The sequence below is a fragment of the Archocentrus centrarchus genome, chromosome 17, assembly GCF_007364275.1.
Source record: "Archocentrus centrarchus isolate MPI-CPG fArcCen1 chromosome 17, fArcCen1, whole genome shotgun sequence".
Taxonomy (NCBI): Eukaryota; Metazoa; Chordata; class Actinopteri; order Cichliformes; family Cichlidae; genus Archocentrus; species Archocentrus centrarchus.
The window spans coordinates 18398075-18425255 of NC_044362.1; the positions used below are offsets into that span (position 1 = coordinate 18398075).

At 41.2% G+C, this 27181-nt stretch overlaps 1 protein-coding gene across 2 annotated transcripts in view; it reads right to left on the reverse strand.

Annotated features, from left to right (window-relative positions):
- Positions 1 to 26688, reverse strand: part of cdh2 (cadherin 2, type 1, N-cadherin (neuronal)) — a 63034-nt gene extending 36346 nt beyond the window's left edge. For both annotated transcript variants that reach the window (XM_030751626.1, XM_030751625.1), the window contains exons 1-2: positions 26470 to 26688; positions 24729 to 24837 (exon numbers count right to left, since the gene is read on the reverse strand). In XM_030751626.1, coding sequence (XP_030607486.1) covers positions 24729 to 24837; positions 26470 to 26529 — 169 coding nt within the window. In that variant the 5' untranslated portion in view covers positions 26530 to 26688. The remainder of the gene's footprint in view (positions 1 to 24728; positions 24838 to 26469) is intronic.
- Positions 26689 to 27181: the final 493 nt, after the last annotated feature.

The following is a 27181-nucleotide window of genomic DNA, read 5'->3' on the forward strand; positions in this document are numbered from 1 at the left end:
GATTAAAGGTAAGTCCGATGTTCCCCTCAAAAAGCTTTCACGTCAGCACATGACAGCTTGTTATTTGCTGCACCAGTCGAAGAAAGCAAAGAGGGAGGAAAGCGTGCATTTGTATGAATTGACAAACACTGTCTTAATGTGTCAGCTGAGCCTATCCTTGTGTGCTGATTTTGGGTTCCTGGGGATATCAAGCCACAACTGAGATGGTGAATGCATGCAACTTACTTTGACCTGACTGAACCCCTGCCTCCCCCACCCCCCAAATGCAGTCTCAGCTCAAAGAAATCAACTCAGTGGGGTAATAGGGGTGTAGAGGTGGTCGGGTAGTGTTGTTCTATGGATGTATCAGCCACAAACCTTACTGCAAAGCAAGTAATGCCCGGCTCAAATCTTAACCTTGAAGCTGAATTTTGAGTTTGAGTTTGAATCCATCCTGTGTATTATCGTAATTGATCTTTCCTGTAATGTTGTTGAGGGTTTTAAATTAATGTCATATGCTTTACCCACAGCTCAGCACAATAACTGAGATATGACAGGATTAAAGAACAGAGTCATTTAAGAATGCCATAGTCCAGTAGTTATTCAACTTTATGCTATATTGCAATACTTTTTTTTTGGTTGGATATATCTTATATGTGATAGTATATTTTAAAATATGATTTGAAAGCAAACTACACAAGCAAGTACTGCCAGTACTTAGGCTTTATAAGATCCAGTTGTTTATGTCATTTAAGTAGAAAATCAGTATGGTGTGTGTTACAAGCAGTTTGGGCAGAATTCAGAATTGTTATTGATTTCTGTTACTGTTTTTTCTTTGTGTGTGTGTGTGTGTCTTTATTGCAGAAGTTTAACTTCTGTCGCGCAGTGTGGCATCAATTTGTAAAAGAGACGCATCTTTCTATTGGAGCTGCTCACTTTCATATGCATGACTTTTCTCCTTCTTCTTCTTCTTTTTTTTTTTAATTTCAGAGCAGAAGCAATTTAACACAATCCAGTCTCGAAAAATGACATGCTGCATTGGAGTCTTCACATTATTCAGTGAGAGCAAGATTAAAACTCCAAAAAAAAAAAATTGTAATTCAAAAAATGTTTTATGGTCCAAAATGCCTGTTGATCAGACGACGTGTGCTCACTTTAACAATGTGTAGACCTGAGGATGCCCCTCCATGGTAACAGTTGCTGAGAGCAAATGCAACATCAGGTGTGAACAATTAGTCCTGGCATCGGTCCAGCACAAGGAAGTGTCTCCTCTCACAAGCATTATCTGTGTTAGGGGAACAGTTGAACATTACCATGTGGGGAGCATGTCTGTGAACTGGACTCTGTGAGACGAGAGCCCTTTTTTTACTCCCGTGTAATCAGCTGAACTAAGTGGGTTCAGAAAAGGATCTGTGCAGCTGTGCTTTATTACAGACACAATGACTCCCAGATTAGGGAAACTGGAAGTAGCGAGGAAGGGAATAGATGATCAAGGGAGAGGAGGAAAGGGAGCTACAAACACATCTGTCCTCAGTTTGTCTGCAGCTAAAACACCACACCACAAGCACGGCCATGTACAAATCTGTCTTCGCTCGGAAAGGCCACCTGCGGAAATGTTTCCAGACCTCGGGTTTTTAATGCGAGGACCCGTTGGAATACTCTGTCACCTCACGGTGATAGCGATGTTCGTCAGGGTCACACTAACATCGACGGTGGTGGCACAAACAAGCAGGTGGCACAAACATGTGAATCACTGCGGACAGCTTCTCACACCGCCGGCCAGTCTCTGCATGTGTCTCACTTATCATGACCCTGAGTTTTACAGCAAACGACAACTGCTGTTGTCCTACTGTTCTCCATTTGCCTGTTATTTAAATGGAAAAGAAAAGCAGCCTGATTTGTCAACGCAATTCTGTGTCTCTTTTTTTTTTCCCCCCTCTTCTTTCTGTGCATCGCAAATGTGAAATGGGTTTTCAAACTTCAAGTATGCGACTGATCATGTTGCCTGCACGTGAGTCATACTAACAGACCCGGAGAGAGCGCGAGATACATAGATGGGAGGGAGAAGAGCACGGTGCTATGTTGGCTTGGTCCTGTCCGATCATGCTGCTTCAGTGGAACCGCTCAGGCAGCCAAAAAAAAAAAGAAATGCAGGTTCACAGAGTGTTATGCCAACAGAGGCAAGATTCACCAAGAAAACCTCCCACTGTCATTAGAGCTTACTGAAAAGCCTTTCTATCTCCCTTAGAAGAGCTTACGCATAGGGAGTGATTAAACATCAAACCACACTGTTGCACCCTAATCCAACACCAAATTCCTGATGTGTTACGCTGTTTGTCTTGCTTTCTTCCTTTATGTATTCATTTGAAAAGACAAACCAATTTGCATTGAATCCCGCAATAAGACGTTTAGGTGCTTGAGAAGTTCTGGTAAGACTTTCTTACAGGAGAATTACAAGTTGCTTGAGAAAAACAATATTCTTCTGTTTCTTTTTCTCGGTCCATTTTTTCATCACTTGGAAAAGGCCAAAGTTGGATCAACTTGGCAGGAAGTGGCCAGCAGGCACATGACACAGACACGATACAGCGCCGCGTCTTTGTCGGAAATATTTGTCGGGATTAAATTGTTCCAGGTGGGGTCCTATTTTCTTTAAAACTCCTCTGCTAGGCCTGCAGGTACAAGAATAGCAGTTCTCAAGACTGAAAATTGATCCTATTTTTAAAAGCACATGAACAGACCAACAGGAATAATGGGGGCTGCTGGCCAGTTTTATTGCTTGCACTGCTTCTCATCTTAGGCTGTTCTCCTCACTTATCCACATGCCTGTGATTCACTGGAGTGGGCACAGGAATTAAGTTTTTTTTTTTTTTTTTTTTTTTTTATGAGTTTAATCTCATTACTTTCATTGGCTGATAAAACCCTGTGGTAGGAGTAAGCTTATTATTTATTGTTTTGAACAAAGTGTATCTGCGCCAAGTGTGTGACCGCGCTCGGATGAATGTAGGGATTCGAACAAGCAGTCCAGGGGTGATAACAATAAACTTTTATTTATTTATTTATTTTTCATATCTTGTGTGGTCAGGGTATGGCACAGCTGCTTATGAACTAATACGATCTCCTCGGCTACTCAATTTTCTCTAGGACCACACAGGACAGATGTGGCAATATACGTGGCCGCTCAAGATGTACAGCATAATAACTCGTATTATATGAATTCAATAACACATGTCTATAGCTCTGCATGGTTGTTGATGGGGGCAGTAAAACAAACTTTAATGGCCCAGTGTGTTAGAACTGCTAATGATCAGTACTGGTGACAGTTAAAATTGTAACTCACTGTCTATGTCCACCTCTGTGCCAGAGCAGACTGTAATTCTCATTCTAACACTATACATGGGTGTCGAAGAGATGCTCCTCCAAAACCCAGCACGCATAAATAACTTTCTGCTGACATTTTTACAGTCTTAACAGCTCTGTGACGTCACCACAGTCTTCGCGGAGCCCTAAAACTCACCGCAGCATCTGATTCACCAGCTCTAGTTTTTGAGGGAACGCATAACAGTGAATACTTTGGAAGGTTATTCGTCAGCGTGCAATTTGGCATCTGAGGGCAAAAAATTCGTTAGCAGAGGTAGGGCTCTGGCACGGCTGTTGAATGCAGCAAAATATAGCAAACATGTCATGCTATGAGATCACAGACTGCTGGCCAGCTGTGTCTGTTGATGCAGTGGAAACCTTTTAAGCTCCTGCAGCATATGGTTCGAATCATGCACATCAGAGTCAGGCTGAGTTTTTAAAAACAAGCAAAAGGTCCCACATATTTGCAAATGCTGAACTCATTAAAACATTGAAAAGCACATTTCCGAGTGCAGCTTGATGTGCAGAAATGCTGACAGTGTACTTGTGTTACCAAAAAGAAAATACTTAGCCCCATGTTTCATGAGTATCCAGCAAATGTTTTAAATGAAAAATCTAAATAGCTTTTGATAGTGAGTATCGCTGTTACTGAAAGGTTAGACTCCATAAGCAGCAGCATCCATATTTCACCTCAAAAAATATTGTTGAACTGGAATAGCCAAGGTGAAATTAGACTGGCTCAGATTAAATACCACAACCACAAACTATTTCTATCAGCACAGGGAAATGCTGCAGGTTGTTGTCTAGCATGTCCATACACACAAAGCCCACCGCCTCCTTCACATGTTTAATAGTAGCCACACGTTAACAAGGAGTGCCAACCACGCAGATGCAAAACTTTAGCTTTTTGAGTCTGAAGGCCGTCCTCTCTTTGAAACACATTAGTCCGTTTTACAAGCACATTTCTGCACTGAGCAAAAAACGTGAAAGCAGAGAGCGTCTGTAAAGAGGCAACTCTGAGCGCCATTAAGTCCAGCTGTGTAACTTGCATCACTAAAGTGTCAACCACAGTGTTGTTAAAATCATTAACACTGCGTACAAAGGGTGTGTGTGTGTGTGTGTGTGTGTGTGTGTGGGGGGGGGGGGGGGGGGGGGGTTACTGAATGATTAAAACAAATGGAGCAAAATGGTAACTGATGTGTCACTTATTGAAGCGCAGTGTCCCACTGACACTCAAAAATCCTCTGGACTACAATCTGATATTAAAAACCTCAGCTTTGTGTAAGTACTGGGTCAGATCATGCCTCATATTACATCCATATACCAAATAAAACGCCCATACTATTCAAATATACAGACATCAATTAAAATGGTGGAACACTGTAGAGAATCAGTTGTTATTATCTTTATTCCCTTTGTAGCTGACATGATGGTCTCCTTGGTGTGAAATGTAAAACCTCTAAGTCCAGAAATGGTTAGCTGATATACTCAGTTACAGTCTGGGAAAGGGCGTTGCCCATGAACCTCAGCGTGTTGCTTCATCTTACATTACAACCCCCCCTATCCTTTGTGCACAGGGACAATAACAGCATTTGAACGGAGGACACTGGATGGATGTCAAGGAGGGATCTAGTTACCTTCCCAACCACTGCCTTAGCAACATACGGAAGAAGTTCAGTTACATGAGAACAGGTATAGCTTACTCTATTTCTATCTGTGCTGCTTAAACAGATCAAGGAGCATTTTGTCAAGCAAATTACCGTATTTTCCGGAGTATAAGTCGCACTTTTTTTCATAGTTTGGCTGGGGGTGCGACCTATACTCCGGAGCGACGTATATGTGACATTTATAACACATGAACCAAAATACTCCAGCCACTTGACATCTCCGTGAACTGCAGCTTTAAGGCAGTCTTGCGTAACCTGTGGGCGCAGTGGATGATGGATGGAGAGCACAGCTTAACGGCAACTGGGAGAATGCGCCACCCAACTTTCCTGGAAGTCATTGGATGGATCAAGAAAACATGGGCTTCAGTGACAAACCATCCTGTTGGGATTCAGAAAGGCTGGAATAATTGGAACTGCAGCTGACGACGAGTCTGACTAACGCGACACAGAAGAGGAAGCGGCGCTTCGTCTACGGAGTGTACGGAATTGTTTAGAAGTGACACCGAGGATGAAGAATTCAATGGATTGATGGTTTGGTTAACTTGTTAGTATGTTCTTTATGCTATGGTTATCTGAATAACTTAATGTTACGTTAACATACTGTAGCGATTCTCTTAGTTAGAGAGCGTGTTGATGTTGTGGGATTTCGGACTGTTCGGGAGGTTCGTGAAGGCAGCATGGAGAGAGAGAAAAAGACCGAGAGCTTGCCTGTGTGTGTGTTGCTGTTCCGTTGTTGTAGTTGTGGTTGGCGTGGCTGTGGCCTACAGCAGCCGTTTTTCTGTTAATAAAGACGACCTTTGTTGTGAATATCGCCGACTTTGGAAGTGTGTTTACAACGTTACAATACCGAACACGTGTTCGTTGTGCGTCATGTAGCTGAATGTGCTACGTTAGCATAACGTAGGTGTAACCGTGTTCGTCCTGTTCTTTAATCCATTATTATTTTAAATTGCCGTTCAAGATGGAATTTGTGCTCTGAGTCTCGGATTCTATCAACCCCCCCCCCCCCCAAAAAAAGTGCGACTTATAGTCCAGTGCGACCTATATATGTTTTTTCTTCTTTATTATGCATTTTTTGGCTGGTGCGACCTATACTCCGGAGCGACGTATAGTCCGAAAAATACGGTACACAAAAACCCCCAAAACAAAACAGAAACTGGATGACGGATATGCAGCAACTACTTTATCTGGCTTATACTCAAACTCACAAAAATCAAAGCGAACACACTAACACTCATTGTGTTAGAAAAATAATAGTATCACCCCTCATTTACATAATGTGGGTGTAGAGGGGTCAAAGATCATCCCCATCACAAATCCTTTTCAGGAAGAACTCACAATGGGCAGGAGCTGAATGCTTTTAGCCTAGCAGCAAAGGGGAGAATGGCTCCTCCCTTGATGCTGCGTTCCTTCAGCCGTTATCACTGCACCTCTTCTACAACCCATTATATTAACCGTTTGTAAAGTATCTTACATCCTCCACTGTAACCTGAAGCAGTCTGTTGCATATTACTTTTCCACCAAACAAGAAGAGCAGCAGAAGAGAGCAGAAGGAACAGAGAAAGAAGTGAGGGGGGGAAAAAGACATTATGAAACAAAGAGAAAGAGGAGGGGGTAAAAGCGGTCCTCTGCTTGTAGATGTTTTATTGTATCTTGGGCCATGGCGGAAACTGCAGGGATTCTTTCAGTTGTCACATTAAAAAGCCCATCCATCAGAAAAAAAGGAGACACTTTCCACCACACTGGCCAACACTTCTTAAACCAGCTAGTGTAAATAAGATTTCCATTGGCACTCGTTATAGTCAGCATACAGGCACGGCCAACATTCCACTGAAAGAAAACAATTAAATTACAGAGATGGTGGGCGGGGGTGGGGGATTGTTGCAGAGAATTTACATTCACCAGAACATAACCATTCTAAAGATGTAGATCTCATGCAAAGTACATTTAGCACTTTCATTAGTGCATGGTATTGTAAGAGCATTAAAAACAATTCCATCCTTAAGAGCTACAGTTGTGGTTTTCTGGTCAGGACTTGAGTCTGAGTGCGGAAGTGCTGGGAAAGTAATAATTAAGTATCATGAGTTCTGTCAGAATTACAGTGGACATGTTAAAGTGTTTGCAGCTGGGATGTTTGAAGATATTGTGGTGTATTTTGAGCAGAACATTGTGTGCAAAAGGAGGATAACATGGCAGCTGTAACAACCCGGGATACCGGGAAGACCTGGAAGCACAAACATTTGCCTTTTGACCTCACTGGAATTCACATTAGGAGGTCATATGCATCACCCCACCACCACCCCCCAGACATGCATCAATGGCAGCTGTGCACTGGGTTTTACAGCCCCAAAACAAAAAACAGAAGATGTTGAGTAGTGCTGACAATAAATCACATTTTTTTATTACTGTTGCAATATGAACAAAAGTAGAAGAATCAATGGGTTTACACATGGCATGTACTTACATTTAGCATTCAAAGATTGTATTATGTTTAATAAAAGTTTTAATATAGTTAGTCCATTCATTATTTTGCGAGCACTGGCTAATCCTTGTTTGGGTTCTCTGTTAGCAGTGTACGCACTGAAGCAGAAAATACAGAGAATCTGTAAAGCAAATATGCATCTTTCAGTATTCTGTTCATTTATTTTAAATCGTTCTATTATTGCAAAATTCTACAATGGTATCTCACAAAGCCAAGTACATATTTGCATGCGTACTTACATATTTACTGAGAATAAAAAGAGAATAAGGATGGACAAATGATGTGAGTGGTAATATGAGAAACCCCAGTTTTTTGTTTTTTTTCTTTACCACAAATCCATCAGGTTATCATCACCAGGTTCATGTGATTTTTACATGAAGTACTGAAATGTTTGATGTTGTCCTTGCAAATGTCTCTTTCAATCCAGCCAGAGTCTTCTGCTCAAATAGACCAGTGGGAGTTGAGCTTTTAAGATCCATGTAACATATGGAACACACCAAACTGAGAGGGAGTGGCGCCCACGGGTTCGATTTAAACATGGATAGACAGCTGGTGCTGTGAGCTAAGACAGCAGAGAATTCCTTTGGAATTCAATTCCCTTTTTTTTACGGCAGTGGAATTGCGGGCAAATTGTGGAGCTTCTCTGTTAAGAACATTAAAGGGTTTTTTTATGAGCCTGCTTGCAGAGAATGGGTCATTTTAATGAGGGGGTAATGTCCAGTCCATGCTCCTCCTCACTTTAACTGCATGCTGCCTCAAAGCACACGTTGGACCTTCAGCCACATCAGGGACATCTGGCCCCTCCATCTACAAACATGGCCCTTAATGGGCAATTACAAAGTCCAGAGCCTGGGAATATGCTTCGATTTATAGTTCCAATGCATCCAAACCCAGAATCCTCTGTCTATCATGACCACATTAGGTTACATGAGACAGGAGCCCCATCAGACCTAATAAGCCTTATCCTTTCCAGAAGATGGCCATTAAACTCCCTCCTACTATGCCAGCACAGCCATCAGCACCCAGGCTAGTAAATTAAACAAATGAATGGCATCCCCAGTATTACAATTAAAGCACAGAATAACATCAAACTATGAAGCTCATTAATGGTCCACAGTCCATGAAGAGAATTAGATAACTTAATTATAAATCATTTATAAGGAAGATGTTCAGTGTGTATATTTTCTTTCATGCTGTTAATGTCAGGCTCATACTCAGTCCTACTACATGCCTGAATGTTGGCTTTCTTGAAGGGAGGGTGTCAGGGGGGCAGTTTGCACAACGCCATTTTAGTTGCTCCAAACAACTCATGGCTTTTGCCAAGCTGAGCCCTCTTAATTTAAGTTCCTCTCTTCTTATTTCACTCTGCCTACCTCTTTTTTTTTCAGCTGGGGGTCTCCTGTTTTTATTAAATCCCCCTCCTCCTTTCGTTACAAACACAACCGCGTTATCCATGTCAAATCCATTGGAGTCAGCCCGGGGAAGTCAATATGGAGCCAATAGATTATGTGCTTTTTATTGAATGCAGAGGCAGATGAAGCTGAAACTATGACAGAAAGCATTAAACAACTAACTTTTTTTATAGGCAAGAATGTATTTTTAGTGGAAGGAAAATGGATTGTTTGATTTAAAAAGTGCAGTGTATACAACATAGAGAGGCCAGAGCTCAATGAAAAGTTGGTTATCTGAGAAATTAAAAAAAAAAAAAAGGAGTTTTAGTAAACTCTGAAACACTGAAAGGAGGATTTTTTTACAAATCTATTAATCTGGAAAATGTTATTAAATGTAGGCAACTACCTGAAGAAAAAATGTGAAAGCCTTTACTCCTCCAATGGCAATGCAAAAATAAAAATATACGTGTGAAGTATCAGCTCAGTGAAAAGGAAATTGCTGCAAAAATACATACAGTATCAGGCCCAGTTTTCCACTGTCTTATTTCTTTTAGCAATTAACACCTGCCAACAGCCTTTCACCCTCCTGTCCTGAGCCGCAGGTGTGAGGAGACCAATGTGTGACCTGATGAAAGGCACACTGCCAGTGTAGTGCCAAACAGTCATTTCCCCTCACTGATAGGCCACTCTTAATTTAGAGCAGCCTAAGGAGGTGCGCTTAGTCACCACACACACACCAACACACACCGGCAACGATACTAAAAATAAACCATTACCACCAGCACAGCCCACAAGTCGCACATCAACCACAGCAAACCAGCTATTCCCTGCCTGATAACATAGCGTGTCTTGAAATTAAACGCGGACAGAAAAGGGAGAGACAAAGGGGTGAACATGGGTGTCACAGGTGAAAGTATAAATCACCACCTGTACAGGACTATTGCTTCTGCTCTTCTCCCTGCTCACCCAGTGGCCGGAACCCTAGAAGTGACAGTGAATACTAACAATGCGAGCTAGTGTCTCATGGGCCTCCGTACAACAGGCGCAGAGTAGAATCATAAATGAGCGACTTTGACAGAAAACAGCATAGGCTTAGAGGAAAAAGGGGTGAAGGATGAGCAGCAGAGGAGGCAATGAATTTAGAGGTTGGGGGATTTTTTGATATGACAGGGGGTAGTTATTTGCTAGAAGCAGCAAGCCCTTTACCAACAAAGGGCCTTTCATATTTCCTGCGAACAGAGACAGAGACTCCCATTAATCCCAAAAGGAGGGCTCATCTCATGCTTCTAGTCCACACATAAATTACTTTTCTTATGCCCTTCCTCCCATTACTTCTCAGTGTGTTTAGAGCATCAACAGAAAAGAAAGAATATGTTAGTTGGCCACACATCTTTTATGTTTTAGGCCACTCTTGAAAAAAAAAACAGTTATGTCAGCGCTAACTCATAACACATGTGCCAACATTTGTTGCGTTCCAGGTCACAGTCAGGAAACTGGCTACCCCACGCTCTGTGTGACTCTCCTCATTTCTGTTTCTCTTTCTGATATGGGAAGAGTGAAAAAAATTCTGCCCAGCTGTCACGTTTTCGAGCAGATGAAACCCCCTCTGACGGGCAGAGAAAATGCCAATCCCCACTTATCCTGCGCAGAATGGAATTTAGCAGTGGTGCACAGGCGCCTGTGTACACATGCTCAGACCCCTCGGTGGTCTGGTGGAGGGCATGATAAGCACCTAAGGAACCATCGTTTTCACCTGTGGGGCATGCTGGCAAACGGATTTGCTAGAAGTGGATAGCAGTGAATTGGACATTGGTATGAAATGGAGAAAGAATAAAAGAGGGGTGGAAAAAACTAACATCAATGCAGGCCACCTGTGTCTCTACTTCCTTATTTCAAACAGACACAAATCAAGGGCTGTGCAATTGCATTTCCCAAGAACATTGCAGCCAGACTTATAAATTAAGGCCCAGGCTTTAGGAAAAGAAAAGGCTACAGGCACTTTCTGTTTCTGTCTTTGCATTTCGTAGAATGCTGCTCAGACTGCTCGCAGTTACACAGACACCTTTAAATACTTGCAAAGAGGTCCTGGTTGTTAATCATCTACCATATGTAACAAGCAACAACAGCCACACTATTCCTGTGAGACTGGTGTGATTATGTTGAGTGTTGCAGAAATTTTTAAGGATCTTCTTTATAACACAGCAATATGTTGACATCATCCATCATCGCTAAGGAAATTCATTGATGCGGCTTTGTTTGAGAAACACCGTCTGCATTCAAACAATATAAATCAGATGTCTACATTCTGATGCTCTTGTAGCAGGGCTGCACGCGTGCATGTACTATATGCATAGTCTAAATTCTGAAAAACATAAGTGCCTTTAATTGAATGCCTTGTTGTTTTGTCTATGAAAAAAAAAAAAACCCACAGTGCAAAACTTCAATATGTTATAATTCCAAAGATGTTTGTGACTGTGTTGACAGTCAAAATTAAATAAAACTAATATACAGCACTGACACTCATAAATAAATATTCTCTTTCAATTAACTACCCAATCATTCAACAGATGCATAAATGAACAATGTGTGCCACAGTGTTGCTCACTACAATCACTCTGCACAGAATGAGCCTGGTAAATACAGAACAAAGCCTTGTTTGTGTGTCTGACCTCAGCTCTCCAAGACAACACATTCTTGGTAGGACAGAGGGGAAACATTCAAACGGGTTCACCGCAGTTGTTTTTCCGCTATTTATCCAATAAGATCTCATTTAAAAGACAGCCTGTGTGTGTGTGTGTGTGTGTACTGTGAGGAGGGGGGGCAGGGGAGGAGACAGCAGCTTTAAACAAACACTAAATTCTGTAATAATGCCATGTCAACCTGATGGTTTATGCTCTTCGTAAATCATCAACGGCAGTTATTGTTTAGAACCGTTATAATCTGGAAAAGTTCTTTGTTTAGTACTCAAAACATAATCAGTTGACCAATGTTTTTGAAAATATCACCTCGCCGTCATTGTTCCACAAAAGAGTGACATGAATGAAGGCTAATTACTCATTTTCAGTAAAAACGTGACAGAATCACTAATGACAAATGGACTAAGGTGGCCAGCAAGCGTTCATACTCTTTGCTTCTGACTGACAATCCTATCAACCACCAACGGAGATTAAAAACTGCAAACTCTTTGAGAGCGAAACATTAAGTTAAAAGGTTACTAACACCCAAAAGCACTAGGGCTTTGTTGTTCAAGTAAACAGCACTTAAATTTTAGTAAAATGTCTTTATTTGCAGTACTGTGCAAAAGTCTAAAGTCAGATAGGTGCTGTCACTTACTGAGAATAAAAAAAAAAAAAACAGAGTTTGTACTATTCTAACAAGCTTGAAAGTCAATATTTGGTGTGACCACCTTTATTCTTCAGCACAGCCTGAACTCCCTGAGGCAGCTTTCGTGTCATTTCTTTAAGTACTCTTCAGAAATAGCTCTCCAGGATTCTTGAAGGACATTCAAAGCTCTTCTTTGGATGCTGGCTGCCTTTTGTTCCCTTCTCTGTCAGCATGATCCCACACTGCTTCAATCATGTAAAGGCCCAGGCTTGGGGGGGAGGCCAATCCATGACTGATAGTGTTCTTTTGTGTGCTTTTCTATCCAGGTATGCTTTAACTGCCTTGGCATCGTGTTTGGGATCATTGTCATGCTGAAAAATTAAGCCGCTGTCAATCAGATGCTTTCCAGATGGTATTGCATGGTGGATCATACTTTTCTGCATTTATAATTTTGATTTTGACCCCCAACACCACTGGCTGAAATTCAGCCCCAAACCATGACAGAGCCTCCACCATCTTTTATGGTGGCTGTAGACACTCACTGTTGTACCTCTCTCCTGACCTCTGCCACACATGCTTACAGCGATTTGAACCATAAGAAATTGGGTTCATCACCCCATAAGACCTGTTGTCACTGATTTTCAGTCTAATTCATGTGTAATCTGGAATACCTCAGCCTTTTCTACCTGTTTTTCTTCCTTAAAAATGGGTCATTTTCATTCCTTTCGACTGAGACCTTTTCTGATGAGGCTTTAATGAACTGTAGATTGATCAACTGAAGGGCCAGATGCATCTCTCCGGTCCCGTGTCAGATTCAGAATATGGATTTCACATACTGTTCATCTGCTGTATAGTTTTTTGTTTTGTTTTTTTAAGTTTGACATTCCTTTGTCCTCCACTTGTCCAATTTCCTCCAATTTTATTTAAAGACATTCTGCACACTGTGCTGAGATGGCAAGGTTTTGGCTCATAGCTCTCTGGGATTGACCTTGTTGGTGCAAAAATACTACTTTATGTCTGTCATACTGTCTTATCTTTGTTAATTTTTAGTAGACTGAACTAAAGAAATTAAAACAAATTGTGTTTTTGTGACAGGCTGCTGGTATCGACACTGGCACATCCCTTGAGTTAGGTGACTTTTGTGGGTTTGAATGTTTCATAGGTCAATGTCAAATGGTTTTGACAAATAAAAACCATTCCTCTAAAAATGGTCAGGTACAAGGACTGCACTGAAAATGAGTGAAAGCAGCCAGTGTCTAAAGAAAAACTTTGAAAAACCTTCAGAAAACTTGGAGAACTGCTGCTCAAGACCACTTAAAAAACCTACAAGAAAGTCAGGCTCCTTGGAAGCAAAACATAAAGAAATGAGGGGTGGCTTGAGACTTTTGCACAGTACTTACTCTTTTTCCTGAAAAATTGAATGCCTTTTTTAAAGAATTGCTCAGTGTGAAGTGCTACAGTTGGTCACAGACTACAAAATGTCCCACATTCTGAGGAGCCCCTGAGCAAAGACACCGTGTGCATTGAAAATGTTAGGACGTTACATCTTATTCCTATCTCCATAGCTTTATCTGCCGCTGAAAGGGCACAGGAAATTCACACCTCCAAGAGAAATGAGGAGAAAGTAAAAAGGTTATAAGTGATGCTGCCACACTATCTCGCCAGTGTGTTTTCAGTGCATATTGTGAACTTCAAATAAATACACACTGAAGCTGGATTTGTTTTTTTTGTTTTGTTTTTAAGCCTTAACTTTTTCGTTTCCAGCATTTTGTGGTCTTCCTCTTTTGTAACTGAACTGTGTGTGAACTCGAGATTTAGGTGACAGCCATGCTTAGCTACAGTGTGATCATACCCTAAGTGCATGTTTTTCCATCAGCTGCCACCCACTTGTCTACAGTCCCAGCTCGACGTATAAGCTCTTGCGATATGGAGCTTTTCAGGTCCAAAATACACACTCCCACTCATACCCAGCCCTGCTACCCACAGGCCAAGATAATATTATTTTTTTTTTTCAGTTTCATACATACTGTACATTTTGATAAATGGTCCATTTGAGCACACAAATAAGCGCCACCGCCACTGTAATGCGTAACTAGGTGCTGCATTCACCGAAAGCACACTCAAGCATGCAATTCTCATGCATTAGCCCTTTTACCTCAACCTATATCTATCTTCCTACAAACAAACAAACACTTGAAAAAAATACCACCCACCCCACCCACCCTCCTCAGAGGATGGTATAAGTAGCATCTTTTTACTGATTCTCTAAACTGGGCTTTAGTGAAGCACATGTGCAATATCTGAGGTACAAACAAATGTACAATATTAAAATTCTCCTTTCTTTAGACTACTCCAGGGAAGCTGTTTAATAACTGAAATACATTCACGATACAAGTCTCTTTTTTTTTTTCATCTATTGCTTATTTCCACTAGCATGTAATAGCAGACCTATGTACAAACAATGCATCACGCAGAGATGAGCTTCTCCACACTATATAAAACGGGTTTTAGTTGAAAGCCGTAAGATAGCAGGTATGATTATGAACACAAAACTAGCAGGGCTTTAAATATAACATTATCGCATGTTGATCCAATATAAATGCACGCCTCCCACAAGATTTTACAGACTCGGAGCTCAGAGGGAGGACAGGGCTGAAATAACATGCGCTCAAGCTTCTCTATCCACAGCTCCGGTTCTCCACAGTCCACACAAACATTCTTAACATGCTTCATTTTATTCAAATCATTTTCTGCCTGTTAGATTACTCCATTGTTTTCAAGCCACAATAAAGCGCGAGCGAGGACTGTGAAGACAGAAGCAGATTTGTGACTGAAATAAAACTCCAAGGTCCTTCAAATTGTCTTTGCAAAAGGGCTCATGAGTGGCTCTGAATCCATCAGATAATAATGATCTCAGTTTAAGATCGGCTGCAGTAATGTGTTTTGTGCTCCTAGTTTTAATCCTCCATGGAGTCTGCTGAACATTACCTACCCTCATCTCTCACAGACACATTCAAAGAAGCACTGTGAGCTTGTGAAGTTCCAGCTGTATGTGGTCTCACTGTCTAATTTATTTGAAAGCAAACCTTCAAACACTGTTAAAAAAAAACAAACAAAAAAAAAAAACAGTAATGAATTAAATGAAAGCAAAAACTCAAAAACTGGAGAATAAAGCTGCCCTCTCGGTTCGATACAAAGTTTGGCTCCTTAATAAGCACATTTTATTTTCCTTCTGGGTCTGGATCCCTCAATCACTAGTGACAGGCGTGAAAGGTCAATAACCTTGGCTCATAGCCCTCATATGGTTAGCAGTGCCACGAATTAATGGTTGAGGGTGTTATTCCAAACTCCTCAAGTCAGCCAAAGGAAGCTTATCTTCTTCAAAGGTCACAACATTTAGATCACTTAGTGTGACAGCAAAAAGCTGACACAGGACCTATATACAGTAAGATTGAGTGTATTCTAGTTGTAAGAATGGATGGTAGGGGGGCTGTTGTTCGGTATCTTCAAACCCCAGCTGTGCTAAGTGTAGTGACTGAAAAGTCACTGAGGGGCTTCTATTGTTTTTTCAATTATTGTTCAGTTTGTCAAAGTTAATCAGCAATAGTTCAACTCACTACTTTCTGATGTTTAGAAATACACACAATGGGATAATATAAAGAGCAGAGATGTGTACTCCAGTTCTCTGGGCCAATTCTGACCTGCCAATTCTCATTTTGGTAGACTGATTTACTTAATATAAACTATACTGATAGCATACAGAGTGATTTCTGTAAATTCTCCAAAGCCTTAGTGAACGTTATTTTTATATATTTGTATCAAACAACATTCTGTATTAACAAACAGACACACTTAATTTACTATATGTATTTCTCATGGTTAAAAAGATCAGCATGAGTGACCAGAAAACAGCAGCACCTGCACACTGCAAAGCACAGCACCAGCCTAACTTCTGACCTGGATGGTTTTTTTTTGTTAAGACTACTTTTTCTGCTCCAAGCATCAAGAGACAAAACTATGGAAACAGCTGGGGTTTCCGTGCAGTTTTGTGGCCTTGACTGCTGCACGGTACTGACCGAATTATCCGGCGTTACCTTCCACTGCTACAGCTGGGACTTTCTTGCAATGTGTTTTTGACCGCCACCACCGTCTTAGAATCTATAAAGGTGTGTCAAAAAATATGATTAGATCAACATCACCAGTAGGGCTGCCTATTTTCTGATTCATCTCAATCTGCAATTTAGGGAGAAATTAGGAGTGTTTGACCTAAATCAACAGGTCTCTTGCTAATTCAAACAAAGAAAAACTATATATCATTGACATGCAGAATGAGATTTAGAAGCTAGGAATGCAAATATTGATTTTAATATAAGTGTTCATGCAGATCTAATGGGCAGCTGCTGCCAGCTCTCTGACACAGGCAGATTCTATCTGCCCAGGATAAAATTATATCAAGCCATAAAGAAAATGAATGACTACGGAAGAACTCGGGACACTAAGCAAGGACTGTGTACTTGGAACAAACTGGTTATTAAAATAGATAGAATACCTGACCTGCTTCAACAGGTGATGACAGGTAGAGATGTGTAATATGACCTACAGTTTATATCGCAGTGTTGTTTTTAGTATGGCTGAATAATTTTATCTTCCAAATTTTACTTCTCTCAAACAAAAAAAAATAAAATAAAATCAATTTGCAGAAATCACAGACTTACAGGACTTATGAATTCAAGCTGTTTAGACACATATGATCCAAAACTTGTTAAACCTCCATCCAAAAGTTGGACTGGTTTGATAGGCGCTTCTTAAAAGCTGTTCCAGTTGAGATTGGAATCGATATAAATGAACGTCTCTGCTTCAAATTTCACTTCTGGTGTCAAAAAAATGAATATACGTAATACAAAGCTAGTTCGTGTACTCTGTTGAATATGAGGTTTAAAATATGTGAGACGTGTGTGTCACTTGCATACATAAAAAAGGCTAAAGACAAGGCCTGTTCAGTCTTTACTCTGTACATTTGCAAAAAACATCTCATTGATATTCATTTGAAAGTTGCCCACTCTGCTATAGACAAACTACAACTGACTGCTTCTTCTCTTAAAACTTTGGTTCTTGCAAAGTTTGAATCTGGGCTTTGGGTCAGTGTCCTGTTGCGGGAGGAAGCCGGCTCCAATCATGCAGCAACCACAGGATACGGCATAGCATTATTAAATGGAGTTCCATATATCCTCCCTTGTTCAAGTTCCCTTTTATCCTGTGCAAATCTTCCAAAGGTACCAAAGCATCCCCAAATCAACGTCAGTAGATTTATAAAAAGAGTGATGCCAATCAAAATCATATCCAAACATTTATGCCTGTGCCTTGTTCTTAGCTTCCTAAGCACTACGTATCTTAGTTAAACATGCTTTTGAAATGATCAGAGCTTCAGTTTGTATCAGCAGATAGAAAAAACCCTTATAGACCCTGTTCTGCTGAGGAGGCAATGCTACTGTGGGAAAAAAAATGGCGACATTCTGCAAGATCTTTAATGTCTTAGTAAATATCGACAGAGATAATATAAACTTAGACAACGCAGACCGCAAAGTGATATGTTGCTCACTGCTATAGTGTATGCTCAAATGGAGGCAAGAAATTGCTGCGGGTCAATCATAATATCCCTGGGGATGGCAGACACTGGTGTCAGCAAGACCTGGTAACAGTAGATCACTTGAGACAAGTAATATTGTGGGCTACATATGATAAGCCAACAGTCTATGGTAGAGAATGTAAAGAAATATTTACAGTCACCAATCCAAATCAATATTAAACTAAAAGCTTTATGCACTACTTTACAATCTATATGCCCATCGCCAACCCCCCACAATCAACCAAGAGCAAACCAAGGTCACTCCAGCAAAGGAAGAAAGAAACAAAGTAGCAGAAAAAAAGGGCTAAATGCTACAGTACTGTCCTTGCATTACCCAATTAAGGCACATCAATCATTGTATAGAGCCAAGGGAGCTCCTCCATCTTAAAGCACTCATCATGAGGCAGAGGGGGAAGGGAAAACAGGCGAGTGGGCCGAGGTGATAGAGGACTGGATCAAACATGCAGAATATCACAAGATGCAACCTAGCAAGTCATCAGAGCCTATAGTGTCCAGTGAAATGCTGGTGCATTGAAATTTTAGCTTGCACCAGAACACAATAGTTGGAGTGGCCCGCATGAGGTAGACATCTCTTCCTAAGCTGGATATTGGCCTTTGTGAACACGGTGATAGGATCTGGGTCAATTAATGTGCCCGTGCTTCAAATTTTGCTTTTTGTTTGCTTTTTTGCAGAGGAATAATCCAAAGCCAATTCATGTACTCTCTTGATTATGAGGTTTAAAATATGTGAGATATGTGTGTCACTTGCATACATAAAAAGACTGAACACAAGCCTTGTTCAGCCTTTATTTTGCACAAACTATCTCATTAATATATTCATTCGAGTAATAGGTTCCTGGCTCGTGGTTTGACCCTGCACTCAAAGACACCATTGTCTGCCTGCTGTCTGTTGTTCGCAGCTAAGACAGACAGGTAAAGCTGCTGAATCTCCACTTGAGCGGTAGGTGAATACCTGGTTGGCTGGTTAAAAGGAGAAAAGCGAGAGTTAAATGTATTGCCTTACGAACAAAAGATTTAACAAGAGTGAGAAAGCAGTGGGGGAATGGGAGGGGCTTCCTTTCACATGCCTGCCAGTGTAAACGTGAGGACAGAGCCCTCCGTGCACTCATGTAGCTTAACATAATGAGAAAAACAAGCACAGCACAGACAGAAACTGTGGGCAAAATCGAACGGGGTTATTGCACAATAAACAGCTGGAGAAACACTACAAAGAGAGCTTTCTCTGTAGAGACGAAATCTGTGAAAGAGATGTGGAGTTGTTTGCTCTACCAGCCAAAAACGGCTCTCCCACAGAAGAAAAATGACGCTGAAATCCACAAATCAGACCCTAGAAAAGAAAACAATTCACTCCAAAGTGCTGATGTATTGTCTTCTAGGTGCAAGCTGGCATTTTCTTTTTTCCACCCTGGCTCTAGCATTTCACTTGTGAAAAATAATACTAGCCTAGTTATATAGAGGAATATATGCAGAAAGTCAGGTCAATACAGCTATTTATACATGGCCTCATTGCACGCTGGGGTCATCTTGTGCACTTTCTGGAGTTCTTTGTATTGAATGAAACATATCAGAACCAGTGCGTCAGGCATTCATTATCACAATAACTAAGAATGATTCCAGATCCTTTTCAAGTCACTACCAACTGCAAACATGTCATATCTCTTTTGTCAGTCTCTAGATGAAAGCGACAGAGGCACAGGTGTTATCGAGAATTAAATAACCTATAAACCCCCTTAACCTTCATATAACCGTGTGAAGGAGCTTTACTGGGAAATGCCTGCTTTTCAAATCTGTATTCAGTCACTGCACTTTGAAAAACAGATAATAAAATGTTGATTTGCCAAATGTAGTTACATGCATGTGTACAAGACAGGCAAATGACCATTTACAATACACTAGTCACAGTCAAAATTATATAACATGCCTGACAGCTGATTTTCAGTCAAATCTTATGTTAACGGCGCTTTTAAAACCAGCTGTTATAGGAGCTTCTGACTCCATTATACCTCTCCACCTCCACCAAGACCTCTGGGCAGAACAAGCTAATTATATGCCAAGGTCAAACTTCCTACACACACTCATAGGCATGATAGAGGGACAACTTAACTACTTCCCAGTGTCAGAGGTATGCCGTTAGGTGCCCACTTTAGCGGGCAGGGCCTGTAGCTGATAAGGGGGATACGAACTGAGGTGATGAGAAGCTTCTAAGCCAGTCTCTGTGTAGTTATATGGAGTGCGCATTTGATACTAGCTTAGATTTGGTAAAATAAATAAATAACTAAATAACTTGAAAGCATAAAAAAAGTTCAGATACAAATAAAAATGTCTTGTGTGCAGCAGATGCAGAAAGCATGCAATTTAGCTACAAATAGGTGTAATATGCTTTCATACACTAACATTACTAGTATTTCATTGTTACAATAAACGCCCTAGGACTGCAGTGACTCTGATATTATTACCAGCACCACTCTAGTAACTCTGTTTCCTTGTTATATTGTGGGCAACTTGAAGAGAGGTTACTCTCCAAAACCATTTGCTGCCAAGATTCAATCTGTCGTCACAATATGCGGTGGTTATCTAGGCCATGCTGCTCCCAGGAAAGAAAAGGCAGAGTGAAGTGAGATGAAAGTAAATGTATGCAGGCTGATAACAATAAAGAAAGAATGAAACAAATTCAACCTGAACCCGACAGTGATTCTTTAGCTGGGAATTGGAGCGCAGCCTTCATTACAACGTATTGATCTCGGCAAACAAAGACCCTGAATTCATTGATTCACTTTGAGAAGAAAAAGAGGGAGGTAGGGGCAACGGACTGCTCTTTTGAACAAAGTTATAGTGAAACTGCTGCCTTAGCTTAAAAAATGACGGGAGGGTTTTACCCCAGCAAAAAAGAGAAAGGTGGCCATGGTCTAGTTGTTCCGCAGTGACAAAAAGAATATGTGAAATATGCAGTATATGCTATACGTTTAAAAAGGACGAGTGTCTCTTAATTTTCCCGTCTACTGCATGATGGCTGTTCTGTGCTTATGCATCTCATCTTGAAAATGAATTTGAATATCACTAAAGGCATGTTTTGCAATTAAAAATGGAGACAATAAACATCTCATACACTCCAAAAACAAATATCTCAGCAGCTCGGTAAATACCCGGTTGCCCTGGTGATTTTTCAGTAAACTTATCAGCAAATATTTCAACAGACAAATGAACTCTATAGATTTTTCCAAATGCAGATCCATATAGCTGTCGGGCTACCTGGCTAAGGCCATAATAGTAAGCTACTGTCCATCATGTTGCTGAATGACAAATGCTTAAAAACTTGCAGACTTCTCAAAAACCCCAAGTTTTAAATTTGCCTTTGTTTGTGTCTCTAAGTGATGAATGATCATCTCTGTGGGTCAGAATAACATAAGGTAGAAGTGCCATGCATTTGTGGCCTCCCTGGTGATGGGTCAGGACCTTTTCTGCTGGTATTCCATTTATCTATACTTCATCAGGAAACCCCCAACAACCTCATTCCCAATTTGAGGCCAGGCAAAAAGCTTGAGTGTGTTGCTGAACACTAAGTCCAGTTTACAGAAAGGGTCGAGCAGGGTCATGTCTGACCAAACACTGGGGCCCCTTAAACACATATGAGTGGCCCCAGCTGTATTAGAATGTTAACAGAGCACAGAGAGACAGAAAAACAACATACTGGGTTCACTTGGTTCAAAAATTTTGAATTTCACAAACAATATTTTTCTTGCAAAACTGAGTTTGTCTAAAAGATCTGCTTTAACAAATATGGCAAAGAGATGTAATTATACTTCATAATACATTTACTATAAATTCTGAGCTATATTTAGCCTGAAAAGGTTTTCCTAACGATGTTCTCATTGCTGATATTGACACTACTTTTCTCAGTCCTTTTATTAAACTGCTAACTGTAAATCTATCCTCCAAGTCATATGTGGAGCCAGCCAGCCAACTGGGCCCTCTTGACACCAGCACATTTAAAGCACTTGAACCAAGGCCAAAGCTGACTATAAACATACTTCTTTTTCATCACCAGAGCTCCCATAATTGTCAAGAAAATAAGTGAAACTCAGGGCTGAGGGGTGGAAGAAAGAAAAATGAAAGTGGCATAGAAGGTTGGGGGTAGCAGAACAGCAGCAAAAGCGAGTGTATTAAACTCAATTAAGCTTTTGGGCTTTTCATTAACCCAGTTTTTAGGGAGGAAAACCTCTGCTGAATAATGCTCCAACTGACTCGCTTTGCAACCCTGCTTTAAAGACTTCATCTAGAAAAATGGCACAATGTGTGTCAGCTCTCCAAAGCCGCCAGGATTCCATTAGACACCCAGGAGCAAACCACCCGCAGCTGCAGCCTACCTGAAATTAAATCAATTTAGTAAAGTCACTTTGTCAAACAACTAAACAAGATAAGGGGAAGCAATGCTTTCATGTGTATGATGGTCTGATAATAAAGAACTATGTTTGGTCACTTCTCTTCAGTAGTATCAGGCCAAAGCAAAGCCTAAAAGCAAGGTCATTTCCGGCCCAGGGGAGACATAGTGTGCAACTGCCCAAGCCTGATGTGGTTTTGCATTTGCAAACAATGAGCACAAACTCCCTTGAATGGCTCATTGTAGAGGAATTCTCATAGAAGAACAACTGTCCTTCCTGACTTTCCTCTGTGCTGCTCTGCCAAGTACTTTGAAGCAATTAATTGTAGCCAATCTATCACGTGACTAACAAACAGTTAAAAGTCTGCTTTACAGAAACCTGATTAAATCTTACTACTAAATACACAAAGTTAACTGGCTGGCCACAATTGCCATCATCAAATCCACAGGATGTCTTTAAATTAGTGCATACAATGCCAGCCATTTACATGTGAACTGCCACCATTTCCAGGTCTTACGGGCCTCAGGATGTGTATTCTGTTATTCAGTGACAAAGACGACGCTGCAATTAGATGGACCAAGAGGTCTCTCTGAGGTGTCTAATGCATCTGAGGTCAAATGCAAAATCATATGATCAAAAGACTCGTGTTACTGACACCAGAGACAATGCACTGATAGTATTACTCAGACACTCCAGCAGATCCCGTTTCAAATAAACTAATCAAACCAAGAGACAACCAGTGACCTTTCACCAATAGCTTATGGAGAAAACTATGCATACTGAAATTGGCTGCATGGGTTAACTTGTTAATTGCTTACTCCACAATTCAGCCAATGCCTTTCCGTTCATTATTTAAAACCTTTAGGAACGCAATTGACAAACTTAATGAAATGCAAGGAAACATAAAGCATTACCCCGCTCCTTGTGGCTAAAGAAGCATCAGTTAAGAAACAAAAAAAACACCAGCATGGTGAAAGCAACATTGAAAAACTTTGGGAATACTCTTCACACTGTGGGGGCTTTGTCTTTCAAAACGTGCCACAGGAGATTTTCATTAGAGAATGCAGTTTCATTAACATCATCCCACGCTGCTGAGCTCTGCTGCATTACAATGACACAGGAGTGCCCCTCTCTGACAAGGAAATCTCCACAGAGCAACAACTCGCTGGGGGGAGGGGAAGGCAGAGAAAAAGAGGAGGGGGTGGGGGGTAGTGTGGGGGCAAACAAAAGAGAACCTGATTACCCCCAGTCACAGCTCATCCACGAGCCGACGGAGGGAAATCCATCACCTGCTGGATCAAACAGAAACTTGTGCACAGGGTAAAGCCCAGTGAAATCTGCACCCACCCATCTAAGTGCTGTCTTCCCTCACTTCTTTCTTCTCTTGGCAGTGCTACCCCCCCCCCCCCCCCCCCCCCCCCCGACTCACCAACAGCAGTGTGCAAGTTTTAGGCACGCACTGTGAAATCCAACACAAGTGAGAATGTTTCCTAGTCCAAATGACCTCAAGGCTCTAACCCTTCTGATGGCACACCGGTGATATATTCCACTTTTATTACCGTCGGCAGACCTGCGCACCATTTCACAGTAGCTGCATCCTCATTTCACCAATATTAAACTCCAAAGAAGCAGTATTGGTCATGCCTGCTGCAATGTAATGAACTACTACTTTCTTGTTTGCACCAGTTTATACCCTGGAAAAACGTAAATCCACTACAGCTCTGTTCAGCAAAGAAGGGCTACAGCTGTAACAAACATTCTCAAAGACATTTAAATTGCTGTTATTACTGCTATTGCGTGGGCTTAGCAGTGTCACCCTGTAGTTGAGAACATATTACTGTAGCAGGGACTTTTGAGTGTTTGAACTAACAGGCAAAATGTTTAATGAGTGATTTGAATCTGTATAGAAGCGATGATGAATTAAGCCAACATGTTGCAAAGCAATGGCAAAAGATAATGAAAATGATTCAACCCATCACTACAAGGCACGGGATGATTAATAAGTAAAATATTTGCTTGATTAAAGTTGTGTAACTGCACAAATGGGTGAGTAACTGGGTTTTAATGCTTTGCAACACTGACATCAACAAGTCTTCCTGCTTTTGATCTACCAGATATTAGTTGCTAAAAAAAAAAAAAAAAGGCAAATTAAAAAATAAAAATAATGTAGCCACAGTGTATGGCCAGCAGTCAAAATAATAATGCCTGCTTTTCAGCTTGCTCTGAGGAAAAAAAAAACAAAAAAAACACCATGTAAGCAAAACGGAAAAGAGCCATAAAGAGCTGAAGCACAATTAAGCTGGTTTACAAGGCGAACTACATGACTTGCAATACCACACAACTACACTAAAACTAATTGTTTAAATATGTCTGGCTTGTTCTGATCCTCCCCGAAATGTACCACACGGTGGTAGGTGAGCACGCTCAACTTATATGCAAGAATACACACACTCGCACCCTCAAGGAGAGACATGGCAGGGTGAGGAATGTTTCACTACTTACCGTTAAAAAGGGGCTGTCCTTTCTCAGCCATATCTGGCACCACAACCTTGTATACATCTTCAGAGAAGCCTGGCCTGCATGGTGGGGCACCCCTGCCCTCTGCTGCAATCTGTAATGGGGGGGCAATGTCATAAATCAACATTCAAAAATGCACTCCTGTTGCCTCCAAAACCCCTTGGTCACGTTCTTAAGTCCCTACAGTCGTACAAAAGCATCTGTTGTTTTTATAGCAGGGACCGCAATTAGGATAATGAGGCCAAAAGGGTTAAGCATTAGCCAAAAAGCACGGCTAGGCAAGAACAAGCTCCATTTGTCTCTGTGTAGGGGCCCAGGCACAGGGTAATAGCCAACACTCTCGGCCAGCCCCTCTGATCAACACACAACTCTAGACAAACACTCTTCACTTTGAAGTACAGGAACAAGGGAATAAAAAGTAAATGCTAACAATCCACTGTTGAGGGAATAAACATTTACGTGTCAATGTCTGAATCAACACCCACAAGAAACACAGCATTTTCCAAAGAGTCTGCAAGGTTATGACTGGTCAAAATGTATCTTCTTATCTTTTTGTTTTCCTCCCTAATTTTGAAAATAAATCTGTGACTAGGGGGGCCAAGACAAGATATTTAGAGAAAAATATGTCTGTAAAGAAAGACAACAAAGCTTGTGTGAATCACTGAGATTTGTCTTAAAGAGTGAGTTTTGCAGGAAACAAAGAAAACAGCAACTGTGAAGAACACAAGCAGGGGTGTACTTATTAAGAAAATGCTCTGGTCTCCAGGCATGTCCAAAATGTAGCTAACTAACAGCTCTTAGGAACGGAGGCCTGGCCCTGTTTCTTTGCATGCACTCTCAAAAGAATGTAAAATGAGAGGAGCCCTGCTGAAAAAGAGCATTGTGAGTATCCGTGCCACTTGCCATTCTTAATCAGAGGAATTTAAATGGAAAAATGGGGGGAGGAGCAGAGCTGGAAGTCTGGCACGTTATAAGGGGAGGCAGGATGTATATTTCTAGATACAAATGTTAACATAAATGCCAGTTGCCTTTTTTTTTCAGCTCCCAGAATGCCCTCATTTAACTGCGTGATTGCAATTCTCTGTTGCTCAGTGTTTGACTAAGTATCCACATAGTCATGAAAATGAATTATTTCCACAAGTCACCCCATTACACAGAGGGGTTCCAACCTTAAGGCTGGACAACAATCCTTACTCCATCACTGAGCTGAAATTACCACATTAATTTATAGTCGGTTACTTTTCATTGTTGCTCTTAGACTTTTTTTTTTTAACCACGCAATTAACTCGCCGGGAGGACAGGGCCACGCTGCAGCAATCTACATAAATATTAAACCAAACTAAATATAACCAAGTCATAACTAGGTTAATGTGGGCCCGTGTCGCCCAACTGTGAACACATTAGGCTGCAACATCATGTAAATGTGAAATCATCTAAATGATTATTTTTTTAGGTTAAACCACGCGTGCAGCATCTCTTAAGCGTTCACGTAAAAAAAAAAAAAAAAATGGACCGTCAGTCCAAGCTAGAGTCAGGCCACTTTAGTGTATTCTGCTGTGTTCCCCTACTGTTTTTGTTCCAAATTGTACGCAATGTAAAGTGACCGCTGGACGGCTACCAGCTCGCCCGGGTTCCCTAACTCAACACAAACGCTGCTACATAAGAGAACAAGCACCGAAACTGTCCGGTGTAACTCCGCTCCAAACCGCTTTGAAATTACATTTACCTGCAGTCCTGCCAAGACCACCAGCAGAAGCAGACCGCTGCCCTCGGGTAAGGAGTACATTTGGACGCTCGTGAACGCTTAATTCCCTCCGAATCCGTAAAAAGAAATAAAGGAATAAAAAAGAAAAAAAAAAAAAAAAAGAATATCCCGCTGACTCAAGTGTGGCCCTCGATGGGGGTAAAAAAAAAAAAAAAAAGATCCCTCTACGACAAAGGCAGGAGCAGCAGTGGCGGCAGGAGCGGCGGCGGCAGCATGTAGCAGCCTCCTCTATCTATCCAGTCCGTAGCTAACTGAGGGGAGAGCACTGCCTGGTACTGAGGCTGCTGCGCCCTCCCATCCAGTCCGACACAAAAACAAAAAAAAAAAAAAAAAAAGCCCCGGCCACTAGTCTATAAACCGCCCATCTCACTGTCTCTCCCTACCGGTGACACAGCCAATTTCACTGTTAGAACGGCTCTCCTTACCTATCACGTCTAATTACTATTGACACGACACCGTTGCTATTGTTGTCCCTTATCTTTGATCGGTAAAGTAGGCATACCTTCAAACGTAGATGGGATTACTGCAATAGGCTTTCTTTTCAGAAAAGATACATAATTGCAAAACTGCTGATTGGGCACCAGAGTCCTGATTACACATATAGCCTATAGGAACAACTGTGAAATGCTTTTCATATATGCTACAAAGTTTTAGTATCATATCAAACTATCTT